The sequence below is a fragment of the Squalius cephalus genome (assembly GCF_949319135.1).
Source record: "Squalius cephalus genome assembly, chromosome: 12".
Classification (NCBI taxonomy): Eukaryota; Metazoa; Chordata; class Actinopteri; order Cypriniformes; family Leuciscidae; genus Squalius; species Squalius cephalus.
In genome coordinates, this window is record NC_137133.1 from 31,489,999 (window position 1) to 31,503,881 (window position 13,883).

The 13,883-nt window shown below is 37.0% G+C and overlaps 1 protein-coding gene across 1 annotated transcript in view; it reads left to right on the forward strand.

Moving 5' to 3' along the window:
* Positions 1-13,883, forward strand: part of igf2r (insulin-like growth factor 2 receptor) — a 36,827-nt gene that overhangs the window by 10,097 nt on the left and 12,847 nt on the right. The window contains exons 11-32 of the mRNA XM_079887393.1: positions 178-333; positions 1,869-2,015; positions 2,115-2,402; positions 3,764-3,914; positions 4,091-4,268; positions 5,957-6,072; positions 6,770-6,929; positions 7,027-7,203; positions 7,313-7,414; positions 7,511-7,612; positions 7,945-8,119; positions 8,805-8,978; positions 9,450-9,593; positions 9,764-9,939; positions 10,847-10,934; positions 11,016-11,219; positions 11,328-11,458; positions 11,537-11,640; positions 11,932-12,065; positions 12,137-12,333; positions 13,018-13,144; positions 13,409-13,540. Of these exons, the coding sequence (XP_079743519.1) occupies positions 178-333; positions 1,869-2,015; positions 2,115-2,402; positions 3,764-3,914; positions 4,091-4,268; positions 5,957-6,072; positions 6,770-6,929; positions 7,027-7,203; positions 7,313-7,414; positions 7,511-7,612; positions 7,945-8,119; positions 8,805-8,978; positions 9,450-9,593; positions 9,764-9,939; positions 10,847-10,934; positions 11,016-11,219; positions 11,328-11,458; positions 11,537-11,640; positions 11,932-12,065; positions 12,137-12,333; positions 13,018-13,144; positions 13,409-13,540 (3,363 nt within the window). The remainder of the gene's footprint in view (positions 1-177; positions 334-1,868; positions 2,016-2,114; positions 2,403-3,763; positions 3,915-4,090; positions 4,269-5,956; positions 6,073-6,769; positions 6,930-7,026; positions 7,204-7,312; positions 7,415-7,510; positions 7,613-7,944; positions 8,120-8,804; positions 8,979-9,449; positions 9,594-9,763; positions 9,940-10,846; positions 10,935-11,015; positions 11,220-11,327; positions 11,459-11,536; positions 11,641-11,931; positions 12,066-12,136; positions 12,334-13,017; positions 13,145-13,408; positions 13,541-13,883) is intronic.

The following is a 13,883-nucleotide window of genomic DNA, read 5'->3' on the forward strand; positions in this document are numbered from 1 at the left end:
GTGACTTGTGAAGTCAAGTGCTGATGAGACCACAGTTTTAACACTGCCTGATTGAGGAAGCTTATGGTCTGAGAACCAAAAGGAAGGAACTGCAACAACGTGACCTAGATGACCTTGTTCATGTCCAAATTTAGTCTTTTCAAAATGTTCCGCTCACAGCAGGCTTGTGGTTTTCAGGGAATGGCCTGCCAGTTTTTACGGGAGAGTCTGACTGCACGTATTACTTCGACTGGCAAACCGCGTACGCATGCGTGAAGGAGAAGGAGGACTTGCTGTGTCGAGTCACAGACCACAAGAAGCGTTATGATCTGTCACCTTTAACACGCTACCCAGGTAAAGATGAGCAAGATCACTTGTGTACTGGGAAGTGACAGCAATAATCTTTGGCTTTTTTTTTGTTTTTTGTTAATACACTACTGTTCAAAATTTCAGGGTTGGTAAGATTTTTGTAATATTTTTAAAGGAAGACTCATACTCACCAAAGCTGCATTTATTTAAGTTATTTAAAAAACAGTACTATTGTGAAATATTATTACAGATCAAAATAACCAATTTCTATTCTGTTCAATTTCTGATTTTTCACCCGCCATTACTCTAGACTTCTGTTCTCCTTCTAATATGCTGATTTGATGCTAAAGAAATATTTCTTCTTATTATCAATGTTAAAAAGAGTTGTGCTGTGATTAATATTATAAACTGTGATAAATGTTTTTTCTTGATGAATAGAAAGTTCAAATGAACAATTTAGTTGAAATATAAATCTTTTGTAACATTATAAATGCCATCCTTGCACAATAAAAGTACTATAAAGTAGTATCCAAGCCATACTATTAGACACCGGAACAGACTGAAATTAGTAACATTAAACCTCAAACCATTATGTAGTATAGTAAGTGGAAATACTTATTTGCAAGCTGAATTCAAGTATTAAAGGGATAGTTCACTTTGAAATAAAATTTTGGTATGTTTTAGCTTACCTCAAGGGCATCCAAGATGTAGGTGTCTTTTTTTCCGCAGTAGTTTCAATTTTGATATTTTTAGGTCAAACCGTTCTTGTCTGTCAGTCATTTAATGCAGGTCTATGGTCACTGTCTCAAAGAGCATGCACAAAGTCCAAATTAAAACAATTCCCCATCGTCCAAATTAAACAATTCCCCATCGTAAGTACACATTGATGGCCTAAGACACAAAACGAGCGGTTTGTGTGAGAAAACGAACAGTATTTATATCGTTGTTACCTATTGAACACAACCACGTCCAAATGATCTGAGGGCGCGGGCGGGTATAGATATATACACTAGATGTCGCCTTGGCTACGGTTTCGTTCCAATGAACTGCAGTAGCCAAGGCGACGTCTAGTGTATATATCTATACCCGCCCGCGCCCTCAGATCATTTGAACGCGGCTGTGTTCAATAGGTAACAACGATATAAATACTGTTCGTTTTCTCACACAAACCGCTCGTTTCGTGTCTTAGGCCATCAATGTGTACTTACGATGGGGAATTGTTTAATTTGGACGATGGAGAATTGTTTTAATTTGGACTCTGTGCATGCTCTTTGAGACAGTGACCATAGACCTGCATGAAATGACTGACAGACAAGAACGGTTTGACCTAAAAATATCAAAATTGAAACTACTGTGGAAAAAAAGACACCTACATCTTGGATGCCCTTGAGGTAAGCTAAAACATACCAAAATTTTATTTCAAACTGAACTATCCCTTTAATCATGAGCATTTGATGGGCCATATAAAATGATCTCGGGCTGGTAGTTTGAAACCCATTCTCAAAACTATGAATGTTTCTGTAAACATCTTAAAAAGTGCTTGTACCAACTCCACTTATTGCGAATGTTTGTTTTCTCAGAATCTGAAGGATCTCAAAACTGGGAGGCTGTGGACGCCAAGGCAGCGGAGTCTGATAAGAAGCGTTTTTACATCAATGTTTGTCATAAAATCATCCAGGAGGGGGCGGCCAGCTCTTGCCCTGAGGACGCAGCGATATGTGCAGTTGGTCAGTGTGCCATTAGAGATCCTGGAAAAATCTAGATAAATGTGTTCAGTTTTATCATACTCATGATGATTCATTCTAACCCATTTTTTCTCCGCTTAGGAAATGAGAAAACATTGAACTTGGGCAAATTCCTGTCTTCTCCGCAAAAGGTGGCAGAAGGAGATGACATCAGGCTCATTTACACTGATGGAGACAAATGCAGAGAGAACATGAAGGTGAGAACGATCATCACATTGAAGTGTAAGCCTGGAGATGTTGAGAGCGCTCCGGTCCTGAGGAGCGTGTCCAGTGACGGCTGCATCTATGAGTTTGAGTGGTTCACTGCTTCGGCCTGCGTCCTCTCCAAAACAGAAGGGAACGACTGCAAGGTGGAAGACCCACAAGCAGGTACTGGACAGTGTTATTTTGGTGTTATCTATATATACTATTATAGTATTTATTAAAATATTGAATTAGATTTTATTTTCATAATTTCAGTTTTCATTTTCATTTCAGTAGTTTTGTGTGCTTTTTTGATAAAAAAAAAATTCTGTTTTTAGTTCTTGAAACTTATTTAACAAGAATTTTTTCCAAAACTTAAAGAAAAGTTTTTCCAAAACCTGTTTTATATAGTTTTACTTTTTAGCTAAAATGAAGGGTTATTATAATAGCTGAAACTAAAACCATTTAAAAAAAAAAAAAAATCATTTTTGGTACTTTAAATAAATTGAAAATATTTCTCATATGCATTTAGTTTAACAAACTTTCTAACACTTTAACTGAAATTAAAATGAAACCGGAAAAAAAACGGACAGCATAAAATGTAATTCAAAATATTAATAAAACCTATAATAGTAATAACGCTGGTACAATTGGCAAAAACTGTTTAATCTGTATCCATTATAATATGTCTTCTCCCAAACTGGATTATTCCACCATGTTAAGATTTGTCTGCAAAAACATTATTTTTTTTTTAAGCTTGGTTTATTTTTTATTTAAAATAAACTACACTTAATTAGGGCTGCACAATTTATCGAAATATCGCAAATGTATATATCGCAATATGCATATCGCAACAGCTTGCAATAACTGGGGTCATGAACAAAATAAATCATGAACAGAGAAAGGCCGAGACAGAAAGAAAGAGAAAATCACTCACTGCTCTTGGCAGAATAACTTTTGTAGCTTTAATTAGAATCAGTATATATATATATTTAATTCATACAGTGAAAACTAAGCAGTGTTTAATTTTTACATATGATGATTATTCAGTTTCTGTTGTTAAATAGACCTAATGTAGGATAACTTGAAACCCTAAACCCCGTGGTTTACACTGATGTTAAAATAACACTTCTTATGTTACAGTAAAACACTGCTCTTCACTTTCTGAAGTTGTAGGCATATTTTCTTGTTACAGAAAGAATGTGAAACGCATATGTAGGTTATTTAATTTGAAATACATTTATATACGTTTATTTTACACACTTTTAGGCATTATCGTATCGCATATCGAATATCGCATTATTTAATGAGTTATGGCATATCGCATTTTTCTTCAGTATCGTGCAGCCCTACACTTTATTCAACTAAAGTTATAATAATTTATGTTTTATTTAAAAAAACAAAAATGTTTTCTGATCCATAGTTTATAATTTTAGTGTACTCTCTGCTTTATTGTTGTGGGGAAATGTGGCTTAGTGGTTAAAGGTCATGGGGTTTATTTGGCCTCTTTTAGGGCTGCTTTTAAATGTGCTTCTGTTTCTTTGCAGGAATTTCGTTTGATTTGTCCCCCCTTCAGAAACCTAGTGGAGGTTATTATAACATGTCCAGGGAAAAGTATGACTACTTCATCAACGTGTGTGGCAATGTTAAGGCCGCACAGTGTCCAGAAACAGCAGGGGCTTGTCAAGTTGACCAGAGGTAAGTTCACCTTGGTCATTTAAATTGAACAAGTTTCTTCTGTCCTCACTTGTGAAATGTAATATGAAGCAACGGAATCTCGCCAAGCATAACATATTTGATGTTTAACAGTGATTTTTGAACCAATTACATTTCACTGTGGGTGGAGCGAACCATTTTTTGTTTGGTCTCTGCAGCGGCACAAACTCTTGGAATCTCGGCCAGTTCAACTCAAGGCTTTCTTACTATGATGGCATGATCCAGTTGACCTACAAAAATGGCTCTCAGTACAACAACAAGCAGCACACGCAGCGTTCCACACATATTTCCTTCCTCTGTGATAGAGAGGCCGGTCCAGGCAAACCAGAGTTTCAGGTATCACACCTGCTCATTTGTTGTGTTTGTGCTGACTGTTCACACACAATAAATATTTTTAGCCTCACCTCAAGTAACGCTACTGTAACATAAAGGGATGTGTGCTAAGCATTTTTTATCTCAAGCTTTGCATTGGACACACCTTCAGATGTTATTCCTATAAAGGCCCTGATATACTCACAGCAATGTTTTTTGTTCTTATGGGTAAACCTGAGTAGGGGTACGTTTGCTGCGGTATACGGTTACTGTACATCCTAATGCAACTCACTGCTAGTTCAGTTTATTTTGGCTTTTAGTGTATATATATATTATCTATAAGCTAGTGTGCTCCAAAACAATGACAAAATTTGCATTTAGAAGATGCAAGCGTTCTAAACTTACAGCCTCTCACTTCCACCAATATGTATTAATGATTTTGATGACATGACTCTGCACTTCAGCTTCTCATCAGATATTCTGTCCAATCAAATGCTCTCCAGAATCTAAAGCGTCCCGCCCCCTATATTATAAATAGACACTGAATCTGCTGCTAACATCGGTCACTTGTTCACACATTTACTATTTTCTACATGGTGAATGGTACATAGTGCACTATATAGGGGATGGGAATGATTCGGACAGTGTAAATGATTATCATTGGGGCGAATGACTGGTTTCACATTAGTGTCACATGAACCGTCGTTAGGCAAGGCAAGTTTATTTATATATCACATTTCATACAGTATGGCAATTCAAAGTGCTTTACATAGAGAGATAAATAAAACAGAATAGATAAAAACTAAATAAAAAACAAGGAAAATTCAAACAGTTATTCAAAAGCTTTACATAGCTTTTACATAGCTTTACATAGCCGTATCACGCACAGAGTCTGCTCCGGATCAGAGACACGATACACAGTGGATCTTATGCACAAGTTGGCAGAGACCAGAAAATGTATCAAACCCACTTGAATTTTGCGCAGAATGCTATTTTTTTTAAGCGATATGGAGAAGAAACGGTTAGAGATTAGGAGGAAACTGCGGCTTTACCGTTCTTAATGGTTCCAGTCGAGCTGTGACATAAATAGCTATTGGCTATTTTAAAAAGGGGAGGAGCTGTTCGATATGTCCCGCTCCGTCTTCCTGTTTCATTGCAAATAATGTCAACACATTGAATAATGCTGTGCGTTTCAAGGCACTTCTGTGGGACTTTAAGATCTGCAATTCGGCACTCCAGACAAGACATGTCATGTTTATTTATATTAGCTTTTTAAAAAATATATTGCTTCAAAGCGAGCAGCTTTACAGTATCAAAAACGAAAAAAACAGTGCCACTTTTAATCAGAATTATTACAACTTCATTTTCTACTATAAAGCACTCTCCAGCATGTTCATGTTTTACCTGCGGACGTGTGAGCTCGACGGACTGAACAGATGAAATTAACCAGAGATGTCCACATCAATGAAGGCGGAGTCTCAGAGCCACACCCACCTATTACATAATCGCCACAGACCAATAGTAGTTCAGAGGTGTTTACCAGCTTTGGTGTGCTTTTTTGCACTATCCAAATGAACTTTGTTTTTACTTTATTTTGTTTAAAATGACGTCACACCTGCTTGTTCTTCGAATTCTCTTGAAGTATATCAGGGCCTTAAGGCTTATGTCTTGTCTTATAAAAATATCCTACATTAATGAATATTTTTCTGCAGGATGAGGATGAGTACACTTATAACTTTAAATGGTACACTTCCTACGCCTGTCCAGAGAGACCACACGAGTGTGTCGTGACGGACCCCACAACACTGCAGCAGTATGACCTGTCCAGGTTAGACTCATGTTCTAGAGAAATATTAAATATGTTACTGTAAATGTGAACTGTGACTTTTTTGCACTAGTGTCATCAAACTGGTTTAAACAAATAATTGGTTACCTGAATACTTCCGCGTATGCCATTGATTAATCAAACAGATAGTCCCTTCCTAAACTCATGTCATTGGTTGAGCCAGTGTTGCTGGTCAGATGATTAAACAAACAGTGCCATGTTTTGATGGTTCCTCACTTTATGAGTGAATCAACCTTTGAATGGCTTGTCTCTGTATATTAAACTAATATAGGCGTTGATATTTTAAGATGGACAAATTACTGGAAAAAATTTCCTTTTGGCATAGAAATATCTGTCATTTAAAGTGATACATTTAAAAATATATCCATTTCCATCACTCTTTTATCTACTAAATATGTGTATTTTTTTTTTTAGTCTGTTGGTTCGTAGAGTTTTTTATTTTACTTTATTTTTATTTTAACTTTCTCTTTTCATTTGTAGCCATACCGGAGACGTGTTTGGATACTAGATACGATTACTTGATATAAGTGCACTAATAATCAATATAACAATTCATAAGGCAGTGTAATCTCTTCTCAATACATGTTTGACAGTGTCAGAACAAGTGCTGGTAGGAAAGCTAGACAGTGTTAACAACAATGTCTTTAAACTGAATCAATTGTTTCCTTCCCCTCCGCAGTTTGTCAGTATCTAATGGAGGCAGGAATTGGCAGGCCATGCAGACGACTGACCCCAGCGCCCCAAGGAAGTACTACATCAATGTATGTCGACCTCTTAAAGCCGTGCCTGGCTGTGACAGAAGTGCTTCCGTCTGTGAGATAAAACTCGAGACTGGCAAGGTTAGTTCACTGACTGTGAACATTAGAGGAGAATGGACATGGTGAAATAAAACTGCAACACTGACAAAAAACGTGTGTGTACATGTTAATTGAGCAGGAAGGCCTGTCTGAGAAGGTAGAGGTCAGTAACTTGGGCATTGCTAAGAAAGGGCCGGTGATAGTGGAGCAGGACCAGCTAATGTTGGAGTACACAAATGGTTCAATGTGTGAAGCGGATGGAGTGACGACCACGTACACAACACGTATCCACTTTGTCTGCTCATCTGGGACAGCAGTGAGAATCATTCCTGATCTTTTACTTGTTTTTAAGGCTTATTTAGTTGTAAATCAGTGGCAACAACAATATGATAACAGTATATCTATTCTTTGCTCTTTTTCCTTAGCCATCTGGCCCTCGCTTTGTGGTGAACCAGAAATGTATCGTTGACTTTGTTTGGGACACAGAAGCAGCCTGTGCCATCTCAACTGCTGTTGACACCAACCAGGTCAACCTTTTTCTTTTTCTTTTTTTTCTTTTTTTTAAGTGATTACTTTGAGGTAATGAAGAAGATTTTGTTTCTTATTTCTCTTTTTATCTACAGACATGCTCAGTGAAAAATCCCAACAATGGCTTTGAGTTCAACCTTCAGCCGCTGGCCAATGAAAGTGGATACCATGTCAAGGCTCATGGAAAAGACTTTGTCGTAAGCACTTTCAAATCTTTCAAATGTTCTTGAGTAGGGTTGTATCTATACTAAAATCTATACTAAATAGCAATAACAGCATTGGATGACTAATGAAATGAAACTGGGACTTTCAGTAGATTCGGTAATTGTCAAGTATTCACTATTATTAAGTCTGAATTTGAGAAATAATGAAACTTTTGATACTGCTGAACTTTTTCAGCACAATTATTCTGTGCAGTCCTACTCTGTTAAGTTTGTCTCCAGTTTCTTTTTGCCCTCTTGAAACGTGTCTTTAGTGCAATTACAACAAATTGAAACCAAAAGTCACATACCCCTCCTGTCTACTGTAGGTGAACATTTGCGGCCCTGTAAAAGAGTGCGGAACTGTCGGAGATAAACCTGTGTCTGGCTGTGAGCTGGAAGATAATAAGCCTGTGAGTCAGGTCGGGGTGGAACAATCTCTCCAGTTCTCCACCGATGGCGCTCTCACTCTTACATACAAAGGGGCCATGGACAAACCAACAGGTGCATAGCCCGTGCAAAGATAACCTGATTACCTACACTTTTAGTTAGAGATATTATTATTAAAGAGATATTTTTTTAAAGAAGTGTCCTGTGCTCACAAAGGTTGCATTTATTTGATAAAAAAAAAAAAAAAACAGTAAAAACAGTAATACTGTGAAATGTTATTACTTTTAGTTTAAAATAACTGTTCAGTATCATTTGATCATTCATAAATCATTCTAATATGCTGATCAAGAAACATTTATTATTATTATAAATATTGGAGAAACAGAAACAGATTCCTTAATGAATAATTCAAAAGTTCAAAAGAACAGCATTTAAGTAAGTATAAAACTTTTGTAACATTATAAATGTCTTAACTGTGACTTTTGATCAGTTTAATGCATTCCCTGCTGAATACAATTATTACTTGCTTTCAGAAAAATAATCTTATTGACCCTAAACTTTTGACCAATAGTGTATTATGAATACCTAACATGATCACATTAGGGTGATCATGAGCCTAGCACAGCTTTGTAGGAAATATGTTGCCATGACAGCAACATTACACAAATGTATTTGATCACGGAATCATCAGATGATTTGATCATCAGAATCAAGTATTATAGAGAGTCTTGCATTAAGGTTACAACAGTTCTGCCCCGGACTGAACCCACTTTTACCCTGTTTCCCGTCTCTACTGTAGGTACCGAAGACACCTTCATCATTAATCTTGTGTGTGACCAAAAGGCCACTACAGCTTCCCTGAGGCTTATACAGGAAGAGCTGGGCACAAGCACTCACGTAACCCACAATGTGTTTTTTGAGCTTTCCACTGCACTAGCCTGCGAGCCTGCTCCTGTAGATTGCCAAATAACAGGTAAGCCTTCCCATGCTCCATTTACTTACCAAAAACATGCTTTTAAAGTCAGCATGAAATGCAACTTGCGAGAGTCTTTCCTATTGTAATGTATATCCGAGTGAAACAGCTTTTTGAATAAGAATAAATGTAGGGCGGGACTTGATTTTGTCCATGGGGAATTTATTGGATGGTTGTGGTTTGCTATTTGTGAGTGACCGGTTGTCCAGCCCTCACGCCAGTAAACATCATCAGGAAAGAGAAGAGATGTCGCTGCAAGAGGGAGGGGAAGTTATTCTGATTAAAGATCATGAGGGCACATGAATTAAAAAAATAGTGATGCACAGGGATAAACCATTTATTATAAACGCTGTAATATTCCATAAAAACGAACAATTGTCCATTTTAATTTCATGGTGACTTTAAAACTGAGGTGTCATTTCTGCACCACTATTATCACCAAACTCAAGCTGTTTCCCCTTGTATTTCCAGATTTACAAGGTAGAGCGTATGACTTGGGTGACCTCAGCCTGGATGAAAAATATTATGTGCCTCTGGACACCTCGGATCAGGCCCGGTATCAAAAGTTTTACATAAACGTGTGTAAACCACTGCCTCGCGTCCAGGGCTGCCCTGGTGAGTGTCTACTGATGTGTTGACAGACTCTTTTAAAGGTCTTTCTGTTTCTAGCTTGGTTCTGGGTATTTTGTGATTGATGGTTTGTTTATAACTGCAACCAAGGGTTGACACATTAGTTCTGGTCTGAATGACCACGCAATAAACTAATAGACTTCTGTTGTTGGCAGCTGGAGCGATTGGAGCGTGTGGCCAGATCAACGGCAGGAGTGTGAACCTGGGATACGTGCAGTCCAGCCTGCAGGCTGCACCAGATGGCTCCATCAGTATTGTTTATCTGAATGGGGACAAGTGTGGTTTAGGACGTTACTCCACCCGAATCATCTTCCAGTGTGATGACAGTCCTGTAAGCAAGTGCTTGGTTACAAGTCCAAATAGATTTTTATCCATGGCACTTTCCACAAATAAGGAACAAATTGGTGTCTCATTACCTTTTTAATTAATTTAAAAGTAATTTCATATTCTTTTGAATGAAAGTTATTAGATTATGAAAATGATGTATATTTAAACTATAATCTAACCTAAAATTTATATCTAAATGTTTATTGTTAAATTATTTTATTTATCAAAAATGTATTAGTATTTAGCTAGAAGCAAAAAATATCATTCCATATTCATTTTTAATATAAGTATAATGTCAATTTCTAAGTAACTACAAACCAATGTTTGGTACCTAATTAGTGACCGCTAAATATAAGCAAATTCTGTAACCCCTTTAGGGTTTTTGATTCTGGTGTATTTTTTTTTATTTTTTTTTGGATTTAGGCAAATAACAGGATCACAAAAAAGATAAAACTCATGTCCCCTATTTTGGTAACTGGATTACCAAAATGTTATAAAACAAAAAGAAATAAGAAATAAATATACTCTAACTTTCAAAAAATTGTGGTCAGCTAAATTATTATTGTACTATTATTCTTTGAAATAAATTAATTATTTTATTCAGCATGGATGCAATAAATTTATTAAAAGTGACAGTAGTATTACAAAAGATTTCCATTTTAAAAAGTTATTTTGAGCTTTCTATTCCTCAAAAGTTTTTTTAGCCATCAAATTTTATTTAAATTGTAATAATATTTCACAATATTACTGTATTTTTGATCACCTAAATGCAGCATTGGTGAGCAGAAAAAACTTATTTAAAAAACATGAACAAATCTACACAAATCTTGTACTCTTGTACTTGTATTTAAGAGACTGAAGGTTTTTATGAAGAGGCTGTTAAAACACATTTTTCTTACTTCTATTAACAGGGTGCACCCATGTTTGATCGCAAAGACGGCTGTGAGTATGTTTTCATCTGGAGAACCTCAGAAGCTTGTCCAATCAGAAGAGTGCAGGGTAAGATGAACAGCCAATTCCTTCATAGGACAGTTAACTAATACTCTCGCTTTAACTCAGTGTTTTTCCTGCTCTTTGTAGGTGAAAAGTGTAAAGTCCAGGACCCCAAGAGTGGTTATGAATACAATCTCACACCACTGGCTGGAAAGGACTATGAAGTGAAGGGTTTGGGTTACGAGTATCACTTAGCAGTGTGCAGCCCCATTACAACCTCGGTCTGCCCTCACAGTCCCAGCAACACCGTGTCCTCCTGCCAGATCGAGGGCCAAAAACACAGAATAGCAGGTGAGTTTATTTCTAAAGTTCAGTATCAATGCTGAGCTAGTAGGTGATTAGTAGTAGAATTTTTTATTTATTTTTTTCATGTTTAACCTTTCCCATGCTCCTTTGCAGGGGTAGCCAATCAAAACCTCACATTTGATGATGGGATTATCATGATCAACTACACGAATGGGGAAACTTGCCACAAGATCTATGAGAGATCAACAGCTATTCTCTTCTCCTGCGACCACAGCAAGAATCCTGTGAGTTCCTTACAGCCAATGGACAAGTTTATTAAAAAGTTGAATGGTTTTATTAAATAATTTTTTTTTGTTCGTCAGGGTAAGCCAGAATTCATAAAGGAGACGGCAGACTGCACATATCTGTTTGAATGGCACACAGCTTTGGCCTGCCCTTCCTTCAAAACCACAACATGCTCTTACAAGTGAGAGCAACTTTTGGTAACACTTTATTTTAAGGTGATAGTTACACGTTACACCATGTACTTACTATAGGAATAACAGTAAATTATGCATAATTACAAGTAACTAACCATAAACCTAACTGTAACTCTATAGTAAGTTAGTGTAGTTAATTAATATTACTCAGTACTTATTTGAGTAAGTACAATGTAACTACGTCACCTTAAAATAAAGTGTAACCCAACTTTCTTGCTAATGTATTTGCACCTAACACATAATACAACTGTCTAAATCATCTGCTCTCTTTTTGGCAGTGATGGCAATGGCCATTCCTACGATCTATCCTCTCTGGCCCTGCACAAATCTAATTGGATGATCATGCCAGAAAAGGCCAATCAGAGTCAGCGTTACTATATCAATGTGTGCAAGTCTTTGGTGCCTCAGACCGGTGAGTGCCAGCAGCACAGCTGGAGCGTATTGACCATTCAGCATAGGTTTTATAACTGGTGTTTGTCTCAGGGTTGTGGAGCTGCCCGTCTAGCGCTGCAGCCTGTCTGAAGGACGGAGACAAGTATGTGAATCTGGGGGAGGCAGAGGCAGGACCACAGTGGGATAAAAACATACTGATTTTGAAGTACACCAATGGACAAGCCTGTCCTGACCAGAAGAGAAACCGGACCACCATCATTCGCTTCAGATGCGACCCTGACAAAGTGGTCTGTAATAATTAAGGCTTTTAAATATAATTCTGCCCATGACTGTGTGTGTGTCTATCTATCTATCTATCTATCTATCTATCTATCTATCTATCTATCTATCTATCTATCTATCTATCTATCTATCTATCTATCTATCTATCTATCTATCTATCTATCTATCTATCTATCTATCTATCTAATCTATCTATCTATCTATCTATTTATTTATTTTTTCATAAATTTATAAAGCAAGGTTATATTAAATTGATCAAAATGACAGTAGACATTTATAATGTCACGAAAAAATTATATTTAAAATGAATGCTGTTCTTTTTATCTGTCTATGGATTCTTACAAATATTTAAGACAACTGTTTTCAACATTGATAATAATGATAAATGATTCTTGAGCAGCAAATCATATTATAATGATTTCTGAAGGATCATGTGACACTGAAGACTGGAGTAATGATGCTGAAAATTCAGCTTTGACATCACAGAAAATAAATTACATTTTAAAATGCATTCAAATAGAAAACAGTGTTTTATTTTCACAATATTACTGTTTTTACTGTATTTTTGATCAATTAAATTATTTCAAAAACATATAAAATCTTACTGACCTAGATTTATAATTATATGTAAATAATAATAATTACAATTATTTCTGTGTATATATCTGTAACCCTGTTCTTGTCTACAGGACTCTGAACCCACTCTGATCACGGTGCTGGAGAACTGTGTGTATAACTTTGTGTGGTTCACTGCTGCAGCCTGTCCTCTCAACAGCACTGAGCATGGAGACTGTAAAGTCACTAATCCAGCTACAGGTGAGTCGCCCACTTGAGCGTCGGTCACACAGAATACACAATTACTCACATGAACACTCATAACCAGAACAACTGAATCATCTTATCCAGACACTTCCTGTCTGCTCATAACAATGTCTTCTAGGTGTATGTGTCTGTTGCCTGCAAATAGCCTAAATACAGAAAATGTTTTTTCACACAAGCTCTAGCATACTGCATTTATTTTTGTCCGCTGAATCAATCTAAGATGTGTATGTACTGTGTGTGTGTGTTTGGTCTCCACAGGTCATCTCTTTGACCTTAACGGCCTCAGTCGAACAGGTGGTTATACGGTCTATGATCCCGTGGCCCATAGGAAGATGTTCAGACTGAACGTGTGTGGAGAAGTAGCCAACGCTGGTTGTGCATCTGGAGCAGGTATGTTTCCATTTGTCCTCTTCATTTAGTGAAAAACTGTGCAAAATATCTCTTGATTATTTTTAAGTAGAACTTTGGAGTCTATAGGGGCTTTTGCACCAGGGCTAGTTCCTAGTGTAATAGGAACTAGTCACCAGCGCGGTCCCCCAAGAACTTAATTTTCCCCTAGGGCCATTTTCCTGGTTGCATTCGCACCACCAGTAGGAATTTTGAAGTGACGCAAGCCAATCAACAGCAATGGCATTTGAGCGCAGCATTCAATAACTTCAACAACTGGAGAATGGAGGACGCCGTGATCGGAGCTGTGTTTTTGTTGCGTGTTGTGGGTTTCGTGATAACGAAG